Raw genomic sequence first — 22,224 nt, forward strand, 5'->3', positions numbered from 1 at the left:
AAAAAGTATATATGAATATAAATATATATATATATATATATATATATATATATATATATATATATATATATATATATATATATACACGCACAAAATTAAACCGCAATTTATACTTGATGTATGAATAAATACAAATACATTTTTAGGAATAAATAAATGAAAAGTATATAAATGATAAAACCACAATTTATGATCAGTACAAATAAAGAATACATAAATAAAATACACTAAATACATTTAAAAATAATTGATATTAAAACGACTAAAAATTAAATACAGCAATAAGCTTAATACAAGTTTGTCTTTTAAAGCAGTAATTTATAATAAAGCAAATTTAATCTATACAAAGTAATTTAACAGCTGTTTATACTAATAAATAAATACAAATATGTTTTATGAATAAATAAATTAAAAATGTATTAGTCATATAAATGCAATGGTTGATTCATATTAATAAATACATTAATTTCGTCTTTTTATCTCACAATTATTACTTTTTTTTATCTCATAATTTTGTCTTTTTATCTCACAATTATCACTTTTTAATCCCATAATTACAATTTTTTACTCATAATTATGACTTTGTATCTCATACTTTTGACTTTTAATCTCATAATGATTTTTTATCTCATAATTTGGATTTTATTTCATAATTTCGTCTTTTTATCTCACAATTATTAATTTTTATCCGTTTATTACGAGTTTTTATCCCATAATTTTGTCTTTTTATCTCACAATTATGACTTTTTAATCCCATAATTACAACTTTTTCCTCATAATTATGACTTCCTGTCATACTTTTGATTTTTAATCTCATAATGATTTTTTATCTCATAATTTGGATTTTATTTCATAATTTCGTCTTTTTATCTCACAATTATTACTTTTTATCCGTTTATTACGAGTTTTAATCCCATAATTATGACTTTTTATCTCATAATTAGGAGTTTTTAGCCCATAATTTTGTCTTTTTATCTCACAATTATGACTTTTTATCCCACAATTATGACTTCCTATGTCATACTTTTGTCTTTTAATCTCATAATGATTTTTTATCTCAAAATTGGGACTTTATTTCATAATTTCGTCTTTTTATCTCACAATTATGACTTTTTTTTCTCCAGCATATTTATAAAATGTTTCCCCCCCCCAATTTTCTTAGGGCTTCCGCAGAAACACCTAACGATCGCCACGCATTTTAATAAAATCCTAGTTGAGCATTATTGTTATTTTTGTTGGTTTGTTTTGGTTGTTTTTTTTGGCAAATCCAATGAACGGGCGACACTGATTGGTCGAGCCAAGACCACGTGATGTGTTCCTTGCGTGATGACGTAATCGCGCAGCGCCCCAAACCAGCTCCATTGCAAAACTCTGCAAAAGCGGCGAAGGAGCGGCGAGCCCAACAACGAGCGACATTTAACGCACCGACCAAATCTACTTTGGGGGCGCTTCATACACCCCCCTTGGCCTGTTTCTGTCCACGGAGCTGATTTATAAAAGAACCGACAAACACACCGAGAGTCCCGCAACTCCGGGTAAGAAGCTAACACATGTAGCATGTTAGCACGTTAGCATGTTGTTCTTTTGTTTGACAAACTTCTGCCACTTGACTAATGTACTTATTACATCATCGCCACACTAACTACTTACACTGAAACTGATAATAATGAAGTTAATAGTTTATATTTGTGTGTGCGGCTCGCGGTTTAAAACACATACATTATCTGACTTTTGTTAAAAAGAGCAAAGTAAAGTGCAACATCATGTATGCAACCTTGTTGTGATGCATCATGGATGCAACTTTGTTGTGATGCTCACATTCTTCTACTTTCCCGGAAACCCCCTTGACAAGAGTTGTGTAATGACCCCGGTGTGTTTAAAGGGCTTCTTTTCACGCCGATCGCCGTCCTAAAGTACAGTCCTGGTCAAAAGTGTACATAGACTTGTAAAGAACATCATGTCATGGCTGTCTGGACTTTACAATCATTTCTACAACTCTTATTTTAATGCTGTATAATAGACTGTATTTATGTTATTCACATGTGAATAACGCTGTATAATAGACTGTATTTATGTTATTCACATGTGAATAATACTGTATAATAGACTGTATTTATATTATTCACATGTGAATAATGCTGTATAATAGACTGTATTTATGTTATTCACATGTGAATAATGCTGTATAATAGACTGTATTTATGTTATTTACATGTGAATAATGCTGTATAGTAGACTGTATTTATGTTATTCACATGTGAATAATGCTGTATAATAGACTGTATTTATGTTATTCACATGTGAATAATGCCGTATAATAGACTGTATTTATGTTATTCACATGTGAATAATGCTGTATAATAGACTGTATTTATGTTATTCACATGTGAATAATGCTGTATAATAGACTGTATTTATGTTATTCACATGTGGATAATGCTGTATAATAGACTGTATTTATGTTATTCACGTGTGAATAATGCTGTATAATAGACTGTATTTATGTTATTCACATTTGAATAATGCTGTATAATAGACAGTATTTATATTATTCACATGTGAATAATGCTATATAATAGACTGTATTTATGTTATTCACATTTGAATAATGCTGTATAATAGACTGTATTTATGTTATTCACATGTGGATAATGCTGTATAATAGACTGTATTTATGTTATTCACATGTGAATAATGCTGTATAATAGACTGTATTTATGTTATTCACATGTGGATAATGCTGTATAATAGACTGTATTTATGTTATTCACATGTGAATAATGCTGTATAATAGACTGTATTGATGTTATTCACATGTGAATAATGCTGTATAATAGACTGTATTTATGTTATTCACATGTGAATAATGCTGTATAATAGACTCTTTATATTATTCACATGTGAATAATGCTGTATAATAGACTGTATTTATATTATTCACATGTGAATAATGCTATATAATAGACTGTATTTATACTATTCACATGTGAATAATGCTATATAATAGACTGTATTTATGTTATTCACATTTGAATAATGCTGTATAATAGACTGTATTTATGTTATTCACATGTGAATAATGCTGTATAATAGACTGTATTTATGTTTAGTGTTTATTATCTATTGTGAGTGAACTGTGGTGCTGAATTTCCCCCAGGGATCAATACATTATTTTCTATTCTATTCTACTGAAAATGTGAGCAAATGTGCTGGGTCAAAAGTATACATACAGCAATGTTAATATTTGCTTACATGTCCCTTGGCAAGTTTACCTGCAATAAGGCGCTTTTGGTAGCCATCCACAAGCTTCTGCTTGAATTTTTGACCACTAAATTGGTGCAGTTCAGCTAAATGTGTTTCTTTTCTGACATGGACTTGTTTCTTCAGCATTGTCCACACGTTTAAGTCAGGACTTTGGGAAGGCCATTCTAAAACCTTCATTCTAGCCTGATTTAGCCATTCCTTTACCACGTTTGAGGTGTGTTTGGGGTCATTGTCCTGTTGGAACACCCAACTGCGCCCAAGACCCAACCTCCGGGCTGATGATTTTAGCTTGTCCTAAAGAATTTAGAGGTAATCCTCCTTTTTCATTGTCCCATTTACCTCCAAATTATTCATTTCATTTATTTATTTATTTCAGGCAATGACATTAAAAATATGTAAAAAAAAGTACAAAGTTGGTAACATATATTTAAATTAATATAGTGCAAAAGGTAATGTATAGTATGTAATCCATGATTGTCCAGTTTTGCCTGAAAGGGAGTGGGAAGAAGAGAATTTATTTAATCCCACCCCCAGTTCTCCATTCAGTTATTATTCACATGAGTTTCACTCTTACTTTGTTCAAGGATTACAATACACATGTTGTATCATAGTGGCATTACCACAGGTAACAATAATTATTACACTGTAACAATCATTTGTATCAACAATGTAGGAAGAATGAATATACCAATAATGGTAATAGACAACATAGCAATAATGGTAATAGAAAACATAGCAATAATGGTAATAGACAACATAGCAATAATGGTAATAGACAACATAGCAATAATGGTAATAGACAACATAGCAATAATGGTAAGGAAACATTGAGCACATGATAACACTTTGAGACAGAGTACAACAGCAGGTCAAATTAAAGACCCTCATCTCTATATTTGAACCAGACCCGATGTTTGTATACTAGTTTAAATCGATTAATAGTTTGACAAGCTAAAATCATCAGCCCGGAGGTTGGGTCTTGGGCGCAGTTGGGTGTTCCAACAGGACAATGACCCCAAACACACCTCAAAAGTGGTAAAGGAATGGCTAAATCAGGCTAGAATGAAGGTTTTAGAATGGCCTTCTCAAAGTCCTGACTTAAACGTGTAGAAAATGCTGAAGAAACAAGTCCATGTCAGAAAAGCAACACATTTAACTGAAGTGCACCCATTTTGTCAAGAGGAGTGGTCAAAAATTCAAGCAGAAGCTTGTGGATGGCTACCAAAAGCGCCTTATTGCAGGTAAACTTGCCAAGGGACATGTAAGCAAATATTAACATTGCTGTATGTATACTTTTGACCCAGCACATTTGCTCACATTTTCAGTAGAATAGAATAGAAAGTACTTTATTGATCCCTGGGGGAAATTCAGCACCACAGTTCGCTCACAATAGACAATAAACACTTAGGTATGTTTTACATGTCAATAATATAAATACAGTCTATTATACAGCATTATTCACATGTGAATAACATACATACAGTCTATTATACAGCATTATTCACATGTGAATAACATAAATACAGTATTATACAGCATTATTCACATGTGAATAACATAAATACAGTCTATTATACAGCATTATTCACATGTGAATAACATAAATACAGTCTATTATACAGCATTATTCACATGTGAATAACAAATACAGTCTATTATACAGCATTATTCACATGTGAATAATATAAATACAGTCTATTATACAGCATTATTCACATGTGAATAACAAATAGTCTATTATACAGCATTATTCACATGTGAATAACATAAATACAGTCTATTATACAGCATTATTCACATGTGAATAACATAAATACGGTCTATTATACAGCATTATTCACATGTGAATACTATAAATACAGTCTATTATACAGCATAATTCACATGTGAATACTATAAATACAGTCTATTATACAGCATTATTCACATGTGAATAACATAAATACGGTCTATTATACAGCATTATTCACATGTGAATAACATAAATACAGTCTATTATACAGCATTATTCACATGTGAATAACATAAATACAGTCTATTATACAGCATTATTCACATGTGAATGACATAAATATGGTCTATTATACAGCATTATTCACATGTGAATAACATAAATACAGTCTATTATACAGCATTATTCACATGTGAATAACAAATACAGTCTATTATACAGCATTATTCACATGTGAATGACATAAATATGGTCTATTATACAGCATTATTCACATGTGAATAACATAAATACAGTCTATTATACAGCATTATTCACATGTGAATAACAAATACAGTCTATTATACAGCATTATTCACATGTGAATAACATAAATACAGTCTATTATACAGCATTATTCACATGTGAATAACATAAATACAGTCTATTTTACAGCATTATTCACATGTGAATAACATAAATGCAGTCTATTATACAGCATTATTCACATGTGAATAACATAAATACAGTCTATTATACAGCAGTATTCACATGTGAATAACAAATACAGTCTATTATACAGCAGTACCATGACATGATGTTCTTTACAAGTGTACGTAAACATTTGACCAGGACTGTACATGCAAGAAGTGATGCTTCCATGAAACCAAAGAGTGCGGTTGTGAAATGTTAGAACACTTGCAGTGTTTGTGGAACACACGAGCAATAATATGTTGACACTGGGATGTATTAATGACATCGTGTGATGCACAAAAACATGCTTCAGTATGCAGTGGAACTCTATTTTCATCCTGGACGGTTAAAATGTCTCGGACAAAGCGACATTACACCAGTCACTCTTTTTGCCCTCGGGCTCCTTGTTGGACAAGGGAAAGTTGTGCACATTTCAGGAATAAATAGCTCTGTTAAACTAAACACAAATGGCCTTTAGGACGTTAAAGTACCAGTATAAAGTTGCTTCTGTATCGAGGTTATTATCATGAATATATGATTTATAACAAGCCTTACAATGTTTGAGTGAATAGATATGATCAAAATACTGTATTTTTCAGACTATAAGGCGCACTTAAAATCCTTTCATTTTCTCAAAACTCGACAGTGCGCCTTATAACCCGGTGCGCCGAATGTACGTAATCATTTTGGTTGTGCTTACCGACCTCGAAACTATTTTATTTGGTACATGGTGAAATGATAAGAAAAACAAGTTGCTTCTGTATCGAGGTTATTATCATGAATATATGATGATCAACAACAAGCCTTACAATGTTTGAGTAAATAGATATCATCAAAATACCGTATTTTGCGGACCATAAGGCGCACTTAAGATTCTTTCATTTTCTCAAAACTCGACAGTGAGCCTTATAACCCGGTGCGCCGAAAGTATGGAATAATTTTGGTTGTGCTTACCGACCTCTAAGCTATTTTATTTGGTACATGGTGTAATGATAAGAAAAACAAGTTGCTTCTCTATCGAGGTTATTATCATGAATATATGATGTTCAACAACAAGCCTTACAATGTTTGAGTAAATAGATATGATCAAAATACCGTATTTTGCGGACCATAAGGTGCACTTAAGATTCTTTCATTTTCTCAAAACTCGACAGTGAGCCTTATAACCCGGTGCGCCGAAAGTATGGAATCATTTTGGTTGTGCTTACCGACCTCGAAGCTATTTTATTTGGTACATGGTGTAATGATAAGAAAAACAAGTTGCTTCTGTATCGAGGTTATTATCATGAATATATTATTTATAACAACAAGCCTTACAATGTTTGAGTAAATGCATATGATCAAAAATACTGTATTTTTTGCACCATAAGGCGCACTTAAGATCCTTTCATTTTCTCAAACCTCGACAGTGCGCCTTATAACCCGGTGCGCCGAATGTACGGAATCATTTTGGTTGTGCTTACCGGCCTCGAAGCTATTTGATTTGTTATATGGTGTAATGATAAGTGTGACCAGTAGATGGCAGTCACGCATAAGAGATACGTGTGACTGCAATATGACTCAAAACGGTGCAATATACACATCACATCTTTCATATAATCGACAGTATTACCAATTTAAATTTTCATAACATGGTCACTACTGCCTAGTTTCTCTTGTTATATTCTTATTTCTACTGGTATATTTTTAATCTTATTGCTATATTTTCTATTTTATTTCCATTTATACCTCCATTATGTACCCTTTTAAAATATATCTCAATACTGTACAGTGCTGCTGGAATTTTAATTTTCCTGAGGGAACTCTCCTGAAGGAATCAATAAAGTACTATCTATCCATCTATCAAGTAAACAAGACCAAAATGTTATATGTCCATATGATCTTATTGTTCTGTCTTTATATATTTTTTTCAATTGGAATATATTTCTACAATATTTTATCTCATTGTAAAGGGAAGTGTGACCAGTAGATGGCAGTCACACATAAGAGAAACATGTACCAGTAGATGGCAGTCACACATAAGAGAAACATGTAGACTGCAATATGACTCAAGTAAACAACACCAACATTTTATATGTTCCATTGAAAATATAGAACATTACACACGGCGCTCAAAAGTCTATCAAAATGTTTTAGTAGGACTTTGGTAAGCTATGAAGCCACACCGCTTGATGGACTGTACTGTGCTTCAACATAGGAGTATTATTATGGTGTGTATAACAGTGGTTCTTAACCTTGTTGGAGGTACCGAACCCCACCAGTTTCATATGCGCATTCACCGAACCCTTCTTTAGGGAAAAATAAAACGTTTTTTTTCAAATTCAAGACAAAGTTATATGTTTTTGGTAACACTTTAGTATGGGGAACATATTCTAAGTAACAAAGACTTAATTTAGAGTTATTTGGACACTAGGGGAACATATTCTAAGTAATAAAGATTTAATTTAGAGTTATTTGGTTAGGGTCAGGGTTAGAGGGTTAGGGTTATAATAAGGCTATGCTGAATAAGGCATTAATAAGTACTTAATAATGACTAGTTAAGAGCCAATATGTTACTAATTTGCATGTTAATAAGCAACTAATTAATGGTGAATATGTTCCCCATACTAAAGTGTTATCATGTTTTTTTACTGGTGTTTAAAGAACAAAACCAACACAGTGCATAAACTCACAACAAATTACACACCTGCAAATCAGTGTGACTTCTGCTGTTGCCATATCCGTAATACGCCGATAGGGAGAAGTTTGTATTTACACGATGAGTCGGGTGTGTTTTGACCTCCGCCGAACCCCTGAGGCCGACTCACCGAACCCTTAGGGTTCCATCGAACGCAGGTTAAGAACCACTGGTGTATAAGGTAAGACATGTTATCTGGCATTGTGTTTCGCAATATTATGAAAAAGCAACTTTTCTTATCTTCTGGTACCTGCTGATCTGTATTTGGGATCTGCATAAGTTCCGCCTTTGTAGTCCGTAGTCGATAAGCTTCTTCTTTTTCTCTATTTTCTTGTTATGTGACATTCATCCTCCGTTGTTGCCATTTCTAATATAAAGTAGTGTAAAGTACTTACTTATATCTGTCAGTAAACTCACCATGAAAGCACTAAAACATACCGGTGTAGTGAGTTTACATTATTCACCCAAGGAACTTTAGTTATTAGAGAGTTCCGGTCGGACGTTTTGTCGCGGGACACAATTCGGGCGTTGTTGTTGCACTAGTGAGCCACGGATGAGGAGATGCTGCTCCGTTATTGATTGAAGTAAAGTCTGAATGTCATTAAAACAGTTAGCGCCATCTTTTGACACTTCTTCTTACACTCCCATCCTTGCACGCTACAACAAAGATGCGCGGTTTGCGGACACAACCGCGGAGTCCGCGGATTATCCGCGGGTCGGCGGTTGAAATAAAAACAAAATTAGATTTTATCCGCGGGTCGGGTCGGGCGGTTGAAAAAAAAATAAATTAGATTTTAAATAGATTCAGGCGGGTGGCAGTTAAACCAATTGGGAAATATATATACATAGTTAAATGTTGTTACCCACATACGAAAAACGAGCAGGCACCTGCAGCATATGCCACAACAGAAGAAGAAAAAAAAAAAGAGATGGCAACGCCGGCAGCAAACGTGGTACGCGACAAACTAAAAAAGGGAATACTAAAGACCAGGGGGAAAAAAAAGGCCAGAAAAGTTCAGCGTGGACTCGTTTTTATGAGGTTGTAAATCAGGATGATAGTAATGCTGGCTACGTGATTTGCAAGAGCTGCGACGCTGTTTATGTCTACGACAGTCACAAAACCGGGACATCTAACATGGTGCATCACATTTGTGCAAAACCCCGAACCTCCACAAACACCCTGAGCATGAGCAGTTTCGTCTGCCGTGATCCCAGAAGAGTGCCACAGGATGTTAAAACAAGATAGAACGCAGCAGTTTGAGTGGCGCAAGCGCCCTTGGAGGTGAGCTCAGCGCGGCTCTCAGATGATTGCGCACTGGTGTGCGTCTGGGCCGTGACAGCGTGGCACGCATTGAATGTCTCTGCTGCATTGGATCAGTCTCCTTTCTTTAACAGGCAAAAGCTTTATAACCTCACTAATGCCTTGCATCGTCTATATTAGATATATAACAACGGGCGGGTGCGGTTTTGATTAAATGTTAGTTCGGGTGGATGCGGATGGTTGACGACTTTTGTGATGCGGTTGCGGATGAAATAATTGCCTATCCGCGTATCTCTAATATATATATATATATATATATATATATATATATATATATATATATATATATATATATATATGTACAGTATATATATATGTTATGTAGACCATAAGAAAGTGTTTTCAATTGAGAAAAAAAATCATATGACCCCTTTAATGCGCCTTATAATCCAGTGCGCCTTTTGTATGAAAATAGACCTGAATCGACCCGATCATCGGCAGTCCGGTGCGCCCTATGGTCCAGAAAATACGGTAATGAAAATAATATAGAAATTACAGAAATTCCCAAGCCATTGTGCGAGACAATGAGCTTGAGCAGTCACATGGTGCATGAGGGCACCACCAACAATAACAATGCTAATCGTGCAGGCTTTGTGAGAATGAACAAAGATTACTTTGGGACAAGTATTGACCAATAACTTTATATTTTGAATATAAGGAGAATGATCTACAAGTTTGCCCTATGCTAACGTTAACATGATAACAGGAAAAGTTAGCATACTTCTAAGATGGTGCCAGATATCGAAAATCCTTGATTTTTATGTTTATACGAATACAATTTGTTAAAAGGTTAGCATGCTAACATAGAATAACTTAGCATACTTGTAAGATGGCGCCAAGTGTCACAATGAAGTTAAACATACAAAGTTAGCTAAAATGTTAGCATGAAACGTTTGCATGCTAGAATAGGATAAGTTAGCATACTTGTAAGGCTGTGTCAAGTATCAAAAGCCATGATTTTTGGTTCAAACAAAATTAGCTAAAATGCTGGCATAAAACGTTAGCATGCTAACATAGAAGAACTTAGCATCTAGGATGGCGCCAAGTGTAACAATCCATGATTTTTCAAAGTTAAACATACAAAGTTAGCTAAAATGTTAGCATTAAACGTTTGCATGCTAGAATAGGATAAGTTGGCATACTAATAAGGCTGTGTCAAGTATCAAAAACCGTGATTTTGTGGTTTAGACAAATAAAATTAGTTAAAATGATAGCATAAGTCGTTAGCATGCTAACATAGAATAACTTACTGTACTTTTAAGATGGCACAATTCATGATTTGTCAAGTTAAACATACAAAGTTAGCTAAAATGTTAGCATGCTAGAATAGGATACGTTAGCATACTTATAAGGCTGTGTCAAGTATCAAAAGCCGTGATTTTGTGGTTTAGACAAATAAAATTAGCTAAAATGATAGCATAAGACGTTAGCATGCTAACATAGAAGAACTTACTGTACTTTTAAGATGGCACAATTCATGATTTGTCAAGTTAAACATACAAAGTCAGCTAAAATGTTAGCATGCTAGAGTAGGATACGTTAGCATACTTATAAGGCTGTGTCAAGTATCAAAAGCCGTGATTTTGTGGTTTAGACAAACACAATTAGCTAAAATGCTAGCATAAAACGTTACCATGCTAACATAGAAGAACTAAGCATACTTCTGAGATGGCGCAAAGTGTCACAATCCATGATTTTTCAAGTTAAACACACAAAGTTAGCTAAAATGTTAGCATAAAACGTTAACATACTTATTAGGCTGCGTCAAAAGCCATGATTTTTGGTTTAAACAAATAAAATTAGTCAAAATGATGGCATAAAACGTTAGCATGCTAACATTAGCATGTTAACATTAGCAAGTTAACATGGCAACGGTTGGTATACTTGCAAGATGGCGGCAAGTAGAATATCATTATTATTTAAGTGCATCCATCCATTTTCTACCGCTTGTCCCTTTTGGGGTCGCGGGGGGTGCTGGAGCCTATCTCAGCTGCATTCGGGCGGAAGGCGGGGTACACCCTGGACAAGTCGCCACCTCATCACAGGGCCAACACAGATAGACAGACAACATTCACACACTAGGGACCATTTAGTGTTGCCAATCAACCTATCCCCAGGTGCATGTCTTTGGAGGTGGGAGGGGCCTATCCCCAGGTGCATGTCTTTGGAGGTGGGAGGACCCTATCCCCAGGTGCATGTCTTTGGAGGTGGGAGGAGCCTATCCGCAGGTGCATGTCTTTGGAGGTGGGAGGAGCCTATCCGCAGGTGCATGTCTTTGGAGGTGGGAGGAGCCTATCCCCAGGTGCATGTCTTTGGAGGTGGGAGGGAACCCACGCAGTCACGGGGAGAACATGCAAACTCCACACAGAAAGATCCCGAGCCCGGGATTGAACCCAAGACTACTCAGGACCTTCATATTGTGAGGCAGATGCACTAACCCCTGTGTTTCTTTCAGGGTCGTCCCCCCATTTGCCTGCCAGCCGGGCGAGGACCAGTCCAGTTGAGATGGAGACTCTGCACCCCCACTGCCTTAAGTGCATCAACAGGAGATGCATGGTGAGACCAGAGGCGGGTCTTTCCTGTGACCTGGTGGGCTGCCCGCTGGTGTGCGGCGCCGTCTTCCACGCCTGCAAGCTCCCGGAGCACCGGCTGCTGTGTCCGTACGAGCGGCTGCCGTGCCTCAACAGCGGCTTCGGCTGCCCCTTCAACGTGGCCCGGATCAAGATGGCGCAGCACCTGGAGACGTGCCCCGCCAGCATCGTGTGCTGCACCATGGAGTGGAACCGCTGGCCCGTCAGCTACGGCGACCGCAAGTCCTACGAGAACCTGAGCAAAGACTTTGACGAGGTGGAGCAGCTGGACATGGCGCTGGCCCTGCAGGACCAGAGGATGCTCCTGGAGTCCCTCAGGGTCACCACCACCGTGTCGAAGAACGGCGACAAGGAGGCCGGCGGAAAGATGGCCGCGGCGCCGAGCGAGGCGGCCAATGGGACGGTGGAGATGGAGGAGGAGCCTTACAGCGACTTGTACCGGGCCTCGGTGGAGACCAGTCGAAGCTTGGCGGCAGCTTTGGACATTCTCTCGAACTCTACGGACATTGACGTTCTGGTCGGCAATTTCAACGGGGATGACGTCGCCGCCGCCGCGGGAAAGAACGTGGACATGCAAGGGAGCGACTCTGACTCAGAGTGTGAGCTGGGGGCGGTGGGTGGGGTGGACTGTGCGGGTGGGGCAGACAAAGGTGGAGAGGTCCCCGCCTGGCCGGAGGAGGAGGAAGACTTTGTGGAGATTTTCTTTGAGGAAAAGGAGGACATTATCCAAGACCCGGTGGAGGACAGCCTTCCCGTCTGGCCGCGGGTGGCGGAGAATTACATGCCGGTGGTGGCGCTGGAGCCCGGCGCCCAAGCGCTCGCTCCTCCCGTCCCCCTCCTGCTGGCCGACAACGTGAGGAACAGCTTCTTGCACCAGCTGCCGTCGGAGCTGCGCTACCGCTGTCTGGAGCGCAAGCTGCAGAACGTGGAGGTCCTGCGCGGCATCAACATGTTCACCTTCAACGGCCGCCGGGCGCTGCTGTCGGACCCGTACTTGTTCAGGGCCAAGATGGAGGACAAGGCGGTGGACACGTCCGACCTGGAGGTGGCGGACGACCCCATGGGCCTGCACGGCATCGACCTCATCACCGCCGCCTTGCTCTTCTGCCTGGGCGACTCCCCCGGGGCGCGCAGCATCTCGTACAGCAGGTTTGTGGACGGGTACCACATCGACTGCGGCACGCAGACCTTCTCCTTCCCCTCCGCCATCTTGGCCACCAACACCATGGTGGGCGACATCGCCTCGGCGTCGGCGTGCGACCACGCCAGCCCGCAGCTGTCCAACCCCAGCCCCTTCCACACGCTCCGCCTGGACCTGGTGGTGGAGTGCATGGCCCGCTACCAAACCAAGCAGCGCTCCATGTTCACCTTCGTGTGCGGACAGCTGTTCCGACGCGACGAGTTCTCGTCCCATTTCAAGAACGTCCACGGCGACATCCACGCCGGGCTGAACGGCTGGATGGAGCAACGCTGCCCCCTGGCCTACTACGGCTGCACCTACTCCCAGAGGCGCTTCTGCCCGTCCGTGCAGGGCTTTCGGATCATCCACGACCGACACCTGGGCTCCTTCGGGGTCCAGCCGGGTCTGCCGCTAAAAAGCGGCGACAAGCTGCCGAGGAGCGCCTGTCGCTTAGGCGCTCACGGCGACCGCTTCAGTGGCCTTCCGTTTGAGGTGCTGCAGCACGTGGCCAGCTTCCTGGACAGCTTCAGCCTGTGTCAGCTGTCCCGGGTGTCCCGCACCATGAGGGACGTCTGCGCCAGCCTGCTGCAGATGCGAGGCATGGTGGTCCTGCTGTGGGAGAAGACGCGGCGGGAAAACGGATCCACGTCTTGGCAGATCACGGACAAGGTTTGTCGTCGGGTAGAAATCCTCCTTGAGGAACGTTCCTCAAGCTTCTCTTTGTTAAATGTAATTTATTTTTTAATTACTTGTGAAATGATAATGAATACATTTAGAACAAATATAATTGTTTCAAATAATCATCAACTAAATGTATTTAAATTAAAATAGATGAATAAATTAATCTTTTAGGTCTAAATTTGAAATATTCAGTTACTAAAAACTATGCATGTAAAATAATAGTTTATACCAGTCCTCAAATAGTGTTGTTTCCTTTAATGGTAATAATCTTATAATGTTATGCAGAGATATAGTCAGTGTTTCCCACACATTCATTTATTTGTGGCGGCCCGCCACGAAAGAATTACGTCCGCCACAAATGGATTATTCGGCTTTTGACTCGCTCGACCGCTCATAAAAGCAATGGGACTCTGTCTGTGAATGTACCTTGTAGTTACAACTCCGGTGCAGTAGGTGGCGGTAGCCTACTATGCATTGTAACTCCGCCAATAGCACTTAATTCACCTGGTGGGCCAGAAGAAGAAGAAGAAGAAGACGGCGGAGTAAAAGAACGGACCGACCGGATCAAAATACGAAGGTAATATAGGTTGTAGGTAGATAAGTTATAGCTGCATCGCTCGCGGCTCGTCATATATTTAACGTTAATCCGCGATTTCACCGAGCGTTTCACTCACGGTGAGCAGCCTGACGCTGCTTCATTAACACCGCCGCTGTTGTCACGTCACGTGTTACAATACCGACGAGCTAACGTGTCCAGGTTATAACCCTGTTGTCAATAAACACACGTGGAGACGGTGCTTCAGATACTACATTAATAATCAAGCTAAATTGTCCACTGTCCACTGCAGCATGTGAATGCAATGAAAAGAATAAAATCTGAGCCAACCAGCTGTTAAAATGTTGTCCAGGTTAATGTTTTGGCCATTAAAGGCCCTTCATTTCAAGATTTCAACTGTGATCGGGCTTTAAACAGGTGGCTGACCTGTTCAGATGGGTGTAACTCAGGGGTGCTCATACTTTTTCTGCAGGCGAGCTACTTTTCAATTGATCAAGTCGTGGGGATCTACCTCATTCATATATATCATTTATATTTACTTATTTATGAAATATATGTTTTTGTTAACAAGTTAAAGGTGTTTAATGATAATGCAAGCATGTTTAACACATATAGTTAATATTGTTAATAAATTAAAGGTGTTTAATGATAATACAAGTATGTTTAATACATATAGTTAATATTGTTAACAAGTTAAAGGTGTTTAAAGATAATACAAGCATGTTTAACACATATTGTTAATAAATTAAAGGTGTTTAATGATAATACAAGTATGTTTAACACATATAGTTAATATTGTTAACAAGTTAAAGGTGTTTAAAGATAATACAAGCATGTTTAACACATATTGTTAATAAATTAAAGGTGTTTAATGATAATACAAGCATGTTTAACACATATAGATTCCTTTCTTTCATGAAGACAAGAATATAAGTTGGTGTATTACCTGATTCTGATGACTTGCATTGATTGGAATCAGACAGTGGTGCTGATAACGTCCGCATTTTCGAATGGAGGAGAAAAAAAGTCCTCCTTTCTGTCCAATACCACATGAAAGTGGTTGGTTTTTGGCATCTTATTTATCCAGCTTCCGTACTCCTTTGTATACACTTTACAAGAAATACATTGTCGGCAAACTCCGTAGCTTGCTAGCTTGTGCACGCCAGCTTTCTGAGACTCTTATTTTGTTAGCGCAACTGTGCAGTCAGTCTTTGGAGTTTTGACGACAGGTACGGCGCCAGAGTCTGTTGAAATAAAGTGTTTCTCGCCTTCCTGTCGGTAATTTTAATGAGCTAAATATGTACATAAAGTGTTGTACTTATATTCCAACTCCGCGTTCTTCTTGGTCATCGCCGCTGCCGCCGTCACCCCCCGCCCCCCGACCACAAATAGATGCCTGTCCTGTGGGAAACACTGTATAGTTAAAGACATTTTATAGACAAATGATACTATTTATACCGCATTTTTCGGAGTATAAGTCGCACCGGCCGAAATGCATAATAAAGAAGGAAAAAAACATATATAAGTCACACTGGAGTATAAGTCGCATTTTTTGGGGAAATGTATTTGATAAAAGCCAACACCAAGAATAGACATTTGAAAGGCAATTTAAAATAAATCAAGAATAGTGAACAACAGGCTGAATAAGTGTACGTTATATGAGGCATAAATAACCGACTGGTATGTTAACGTAACATATTATGGTAAGAGTCATTCAAAGAACTATAACATATAGAACACGCTATACGTTTACCAAACAATCTGTCACTACTAATCGCTAAATCCCATGAAATCTTATACGTCTAGTCTCTTACGTGAAGGAGATAAATAATATTATTTGATATTTTACGGTAATGTGTTAAAGGGGAACATTATCACAATTTCAGAAGGGTTAAAACCATTAAAAATCAGTTCCCAGTGGCTTATTTTATTTTTCGAAGTTTTTTTCAAAATTTTAACCATCACGCAATATCCCTAAAAAAAGCTTCAAAGTGCCTGATTTTAACCATCGTTATAAACACCCGTCCATTTTCCTGTGACGTCACATAGTGATGCCAACACAAACAAACATGGCGGATAGAACAGCAAGGTATAGCGACATTAACTCGGATTCAGACTCGGATTTCAGCGGTTTAAGCGATTCAACAGATTAGGCATTTATTGAAACGGATGGTTGTAGTGTGGAGGCAGGTAGCGAAAACGAAATTGAAGAAGAAACTGAAGCTATTGAGCCATATCGGTTTGAACCGTATGCAAGCGAAACCGACGAAAACGACATGACAGCCAGCGAAATTAGCTAAATTATTGGTAAACACAGTTTATGTATAATAATTTACGTAAAACCGCGAGTAATGAATAAAGTTTTCATCAATTAATATATTCTGTAGACATACCCTCATCCGCTCTCTTTTCCTGAAAGCTGATCTGTCCAGTTTTGGAGTTGATGTCAGCAGGCCAGGGAAGCTAGGGTCGACATCCAGGGGGTTTAGCTCGTTCGTCTGCGGGAACAAACTGCCGCCAATGCTTGCCGTGCTACCGAGGCCCTTTGTCCCTGAATTGCTCACACACTCCGGAAGATTCAATGGGGGTCTGGCAGCAGATTTCTTTGACTTTATCGTTGGAAATGCATCTGCTTTGAGTGTCGCAGGATATCCACACATTCTTGCCATCTCTGTTGTAGCATAGCTTTCGTCGGTAAAGTGTGCGGAACAAACGACTGACCATTTCGTCGGCTTTCCCCACACCCTCGTATTTTGAACAAATTTCGTCCAATTTCTTGCCACTTTCGCATCTTTGGGCCACTGGTGCAACTTGAATCCGTCCCTGTTCGTGTTGTTACACCCTCCGACAACACACCGACGAGGCATGATGTCTCCAAGGTACGGAAAACAGTCGAAAAAACGGAAAATGGCGGATTGCTTCCCGATGTGACGTCACACTGTGACGTCATCGCTCCGAGAGCGAATAATAGAAAGGCGTTTAATTCGCCAAAATTCACCCATTTAGAGTTCGGAAATCGGTTAAAAAAATATATGGTCTTTTTTCTGCAACATCAAGGCATATATTGACGCTTACATAGGTCTGGTGATAATGTTCCCCTTTAATCATTTCACACATAAGTCGCTCCTGAGTATAAGTCGCACCCCCGGCCAAACTATGAAAAAAAACTGCGACTTATAGTCCGAAAAATACGGTAAATGTAATTTATTTTTTAATTACTTGTAAAATGATAATAAATACATTTAGAACAAATATAATTGTTTCAAATAATTATCAACTAAATGTATTTAAATTAAAATAGATGAATAAATTAATGTTTTAAGTCTAGATTTGAAATATTCAGTTACTAAAAACCACGCATGTAAAATAATAGTTCATACCAGTCCTCAAATAGTGTTGTTTCCTTTAATGGTAATAATCTTATCATGTTATGCAGAGATATAGTTATAGACAAATGATACTATTTATAGTCATGATGAAGAGTGTGTGGGGTGTAACAGAAAATAATTTAAAAAGCACTGGTTTATACTGTAAATTACAATATATTTAAAAGTAAAGCTTGAGGGAAATAATTGATATGTAAATACTAAGTCGTTCTTTGTATTACAATAAATGATTAAAAAAAATGTACATTTTTAAATATGTAAAATAATACATTTAATATAAATTAAATAATTATTAATTTAAATTAAAACTTACTTTATTTAAAAAAAATGTAATCTAAATTTGAAATTAGTTACTAAAACCTATGAATGTAAAATAGTAGTGTATATACTGTAATAAATTATGATATATTCAAAAGTAGAGCCTGAAAAAAATTGGTATGTAAATACTAAGTTATTTGTTGTATTATAATTAATAGTAAAAAATGTGAGTGGTTGACACAGGAGGTATAAGTATGTATGTGAAACGTGTTATTACTTTGATAAAATAGATAAAAAAATACAATTGTTCATGGATAAAAATACAAATGTGGCTGAACTGTAGGTTAAAAAAATATTCTTCATTTTATTACATTAACACAATGGATAAAGAAAAATACATCATAAATGAAAATGTTTAAATTATATGAAATACACATGTACAACTGCATGTAAATATTGTTTTAAATTAAAAAAATAGTCCATAGAATAACTACAATTGTAAATTGTAGTCCAAGCTTTAAATCATTTTTGAACATTTTATTTTTGTATTTGATTGTGTGATTCTGATACTGGGGGTGATCATTCAATTTGGAATGCAATACAACTTGATCCTCCATTCAAACTGATTATTATAATTATTAAATAATTATTTAAATTATTACATTTTAATAATTGTGATTGGAATGTGAATCAGATTTTTTTCTCCCAGCACCTACCGTATTTTCCGCACCATAAGGCGCCCTGGGTTATAAGCCGCGCCTTCAATGAACGGCATATTTCAAAACTTTGTCCACCTATAAGCCGCCCCGTGTTGCATCTAACTGCGCTAAAGGAATGTCAAAAAAACAGTCAAATAGGTCAGTCAAACTTTAATAATATATTAAAAACCAGCGTGATGTGGGCGCGCATGGAATCGTATATCAACATGGACGGAGCTGCGTGAAAAAAGCCACCCGGCCTCTTCGCGTAAACTTAAACTTACCTTAACCACTCGCTCATCTTTTCTTCATCCATCCATCCCTTCGAGTTAGCTTTTATGATGACGCCGGCTGGAAAGGTCTCTTTTGGCAAGGTCTTCCTTTTGAATATCACCATGGGTGGAAGTTTCTGGCCATTAGCATGGCAAGCTAGAACCACAGTGAAGGATGACTTCTCATTCCCTGTGGTGCGAATATTCACCGTACGTGCTCCCGTTGTATCCACAGTGCGGTTCACAGGAATATCAAAAGTCAGTGGAACCTCGTCCATGTTGATAATGTTCTCTGGCCGGATCTTTTTTTCAGCTATCTTGTTTTTACAATATGCACGGAAAGTAGCCAGCTTTTCTTGAAAGTCTTTAGGCAGTTGCTGTGAAATAGTAATCCGTGTGCGGATGGAGAGATTGCGTCTTTTCATGAACCGGATCCCTGTCGCTTAGTAGGAGCCATTTTGTGGTCTTTACAGATGTAAACACACAAAGGAAATGAAACGTACGGTAATATCCGCGCGCTTTTTCTTCTTCTACGCGGGCGGGTGGTTGCTTACAGTAGAAGAAGAAGCGCTTCCTGTTCTATGGGGGCGGGTGCTTACCTTGGCGGTTGCTTGCGTAGAAGAAGAAGCACTTCCTCTTCTACGGGGAAAAAAGATGGCGGCTGTTTACCGTAGTTGCGAGACCGAAACTTTATGAAAATGAATCTTAATATTAATCCATATATAAAGCGCACCGGGTTAAAAGCCGCACTGTCAGCTTTTGAGTAAATTTGTGGTTTTTAGGTGCGGCTAATAGTGCGGAAAATACGGTATATTAAAAAGGTATAGCATTTAACATTTTAGCAACATATTTCGTCTTTTAATTACTTAAGTGTGTTTTTCTTAGGATGTAACATTTTTCCAAGAATTTATAAGAAATTGGTCCAGATTCTGCTTTTTTTGCCGATTAGTTTCATTCAATTCCACCCCGCCGTGTGTCTTTACCTCCCAGGTGTGGCGCTTCAGCACGGCGTTCGGCACGGTCAACGAGTGGAAGTTCGCCAACATCAGCAGCATGGCCGACCACCTGAAGAAGTGCACGTTCAACACGGTGGCGCGGCGGGACGAGGCGGTGCCGCTGCCGTGCATGTGCTTCACCCGGGAGCTCACCAAGGAGGGCAGGTGTTTGCGCTCCGTCCTCAAGCCCGTGTGGCCCACCATGTGATGATAAGAGTATAGTGTTATCCTACAGTGTTTACAGAAATACCACCTGATATTCTTCTAAGCCATGCTGCAACCTGATTGGTTCAACCAATCCTGTACATAATCACATGCTCTGATTTGTATTTTTGATATCCCAAAAACGTCAGTACTGTCGCGACGATACGCTCCTTGAGGCCGCAGGGGAAGTAGCAAGTATAGTCAGACAACTCCTCAAATTCTGGTCCACGTCACCTTTTTTTCTGCATCAAATATGAGAGCCAAAGGAATCATTTCTACGATTATGTCGACGTCGTCGTTATCACCATGCAGCAACATAACGTCCGTCTGATTATATAGCCTTAGAATGTGCTGTTCAGTGCAAAGTAAGCTTCAAAATAAAAGATTGGCCATATTAACCAGGAGCAACTTAGGAAATACACATAAAAAAAAATGTTTTTACAGTTTTAGCCGTCAAAACAAAGAACCAAATTACCACAGCAGGAACGAGAATGACAATTATAGAAAAAAAAAAAGCATAAGTGAAGGAAAAACCACGTCAGCAAACATTATTCATCATTGTCACCCCTACAACTTTATAGGTAAGCACCCAATTCCTTTGGTCATGTCAAATCGAACAATACCAATTTGCAGACTCGCCATCGTCTTAAACACGTGGCGGGCAAACAGGCGTATTCATAGTAGTGTCATTTTGCATGCCAACAAAACAAGCGCGCCTGAAAGAAGGCGCTCAAAAGTAAGGCTTTACTTTTCAAAACTGATTTGCACGGGTAGTGCCGTGTACATGCTGGTGATTCGCATTAGCGTTTTTACATGGCAATTTCAAAAGTAAAATGACGCTCACACAGCGGGGGTGTATTGAGTACAATACTTGCAGTGGGGGGTGTGAATATTTGGGCACCTGTAGATTCAAACCGGTTCCAATTCCTGATGCGACGATTCAATTCAGGATCGAGTCTTGATTCAACATGATTCTCACACTGTATTATTTGGTACAACAATTGTGATGAACCTTTTTCAAAACACGATACAGGTTAGAAATGCTCCTTGTTGTATTTTTAAAAATTGATTCTCATTTAAAAAACAATTTTGAGTTTTAGAAAAATTATAAATCGATTTAGAATTGGGACGAATATTTGAATCGATTTTTTTTTTTTTACTGCACCCTTAACTTACAGTATAAACACCTTGTAGGACGCAACGAAATACATGTACCCCAATAGCAAAGACTACTTCCTGACTACGGCAACACACTGAAATGAGTGCAGATGACACAAGTGTAAGACGACTAAATATCACACCTGAACAGCACAATTATTTCCATCCATTTTCTACCGCTTGTCCCATTCGAGGGTGCTGGAGCCTATCTCAGCTGCATTCGGGCGGAAGGCGGGGTACACCCTTGACAAGTTGCCACCTCATCACAGACAATTATTACCAGCTGTTACAAAAGCCAAAAGCAGTGAAGTTGTCACGTTGTGTAAATGGTAAATAAAAAGAGAATACAACAAATCCTTTTCAACTTATATTCAATTGAATAGACTGCAAAGACAAGATATTTCATGTTCACACTGAGAAACTGCAAATAATCATGAACTTAGAATTTAATGGCAGCAACACATTGCAAAAAAGTTGTCACAGGGGCATTTTTACCACTGTGTTACATGGCCTTTCCTTTTAACAACACTCAGTAAAGGTGTGGGAACTGAGGAGACACATTTTTGAAGTGGAATTCTT

At 38.5% G+C, this 22,224-nt stretch overlaps 1 protein-coding gene across 1 annotated transcript; it reads left to right on the forward strand.

Annotated features, from left to right (window-relative positions):
- The first annotated feature begins 1,332 nt into the window (after positions 1–1,332).
- Positions 1,333–20,986, forward strand: fbxo30a (F-box protein 30a). The gene is made up of 3 exons (XM_061924508.1): positions 1,333–1,535; positions 12,122–14,106; positions 20,279–20,986. The coding sequence occupies exons 2-3, from the start codon at positions 12,172–12,174 to the stop codon at positions 20,489–20,491; spliced, it is 2,148 nt and encodes a 715-aa protein (XP_061780492.1). The 5' UTR covers positions 1,333–1,535; positions 12,122–12,171; the 3' UTR covers positions 20,492–20,986.
- Positions 20,987–22,224: the final 1,238 nt, after the last annotated feature.

This window comes from Nerophis lumbriciformis, linkage group LG29, assembly GCF_033978685.3.
Source record: "Nerophis lumbriciformis linkage group LG29, RoL_Nlum_v2.1, whole genome shotgun sequence".
In the NCBI taxonomy this organism is placed as follows: domain Eukaryota; kingdom Metazoa; phylum Chordata; class Actinopteri; order Syngnathiformes; family Syngnathidae; genus Nerophis; species Nerophis lumbriciformis.

What these genes read in the sequence shown, in the direction of transcription:
- fbxo30a (XM_061924508.1), top strand. Translation starts at nt 12,172, where the DNA reads ATGGAGACTCTGCACCCCCACTGCCTTAAGTGCATCAACAGGAGATGC. An exon ending in CTTGGCAGATCACGGACAAG is followed by an intron (nt 14,107 to 20,278) that starts GTTTGTCGTCGG and finishes TTTACCTCCCAG; the next exon opens with GTGTGGCGCTTCAGCACGGC.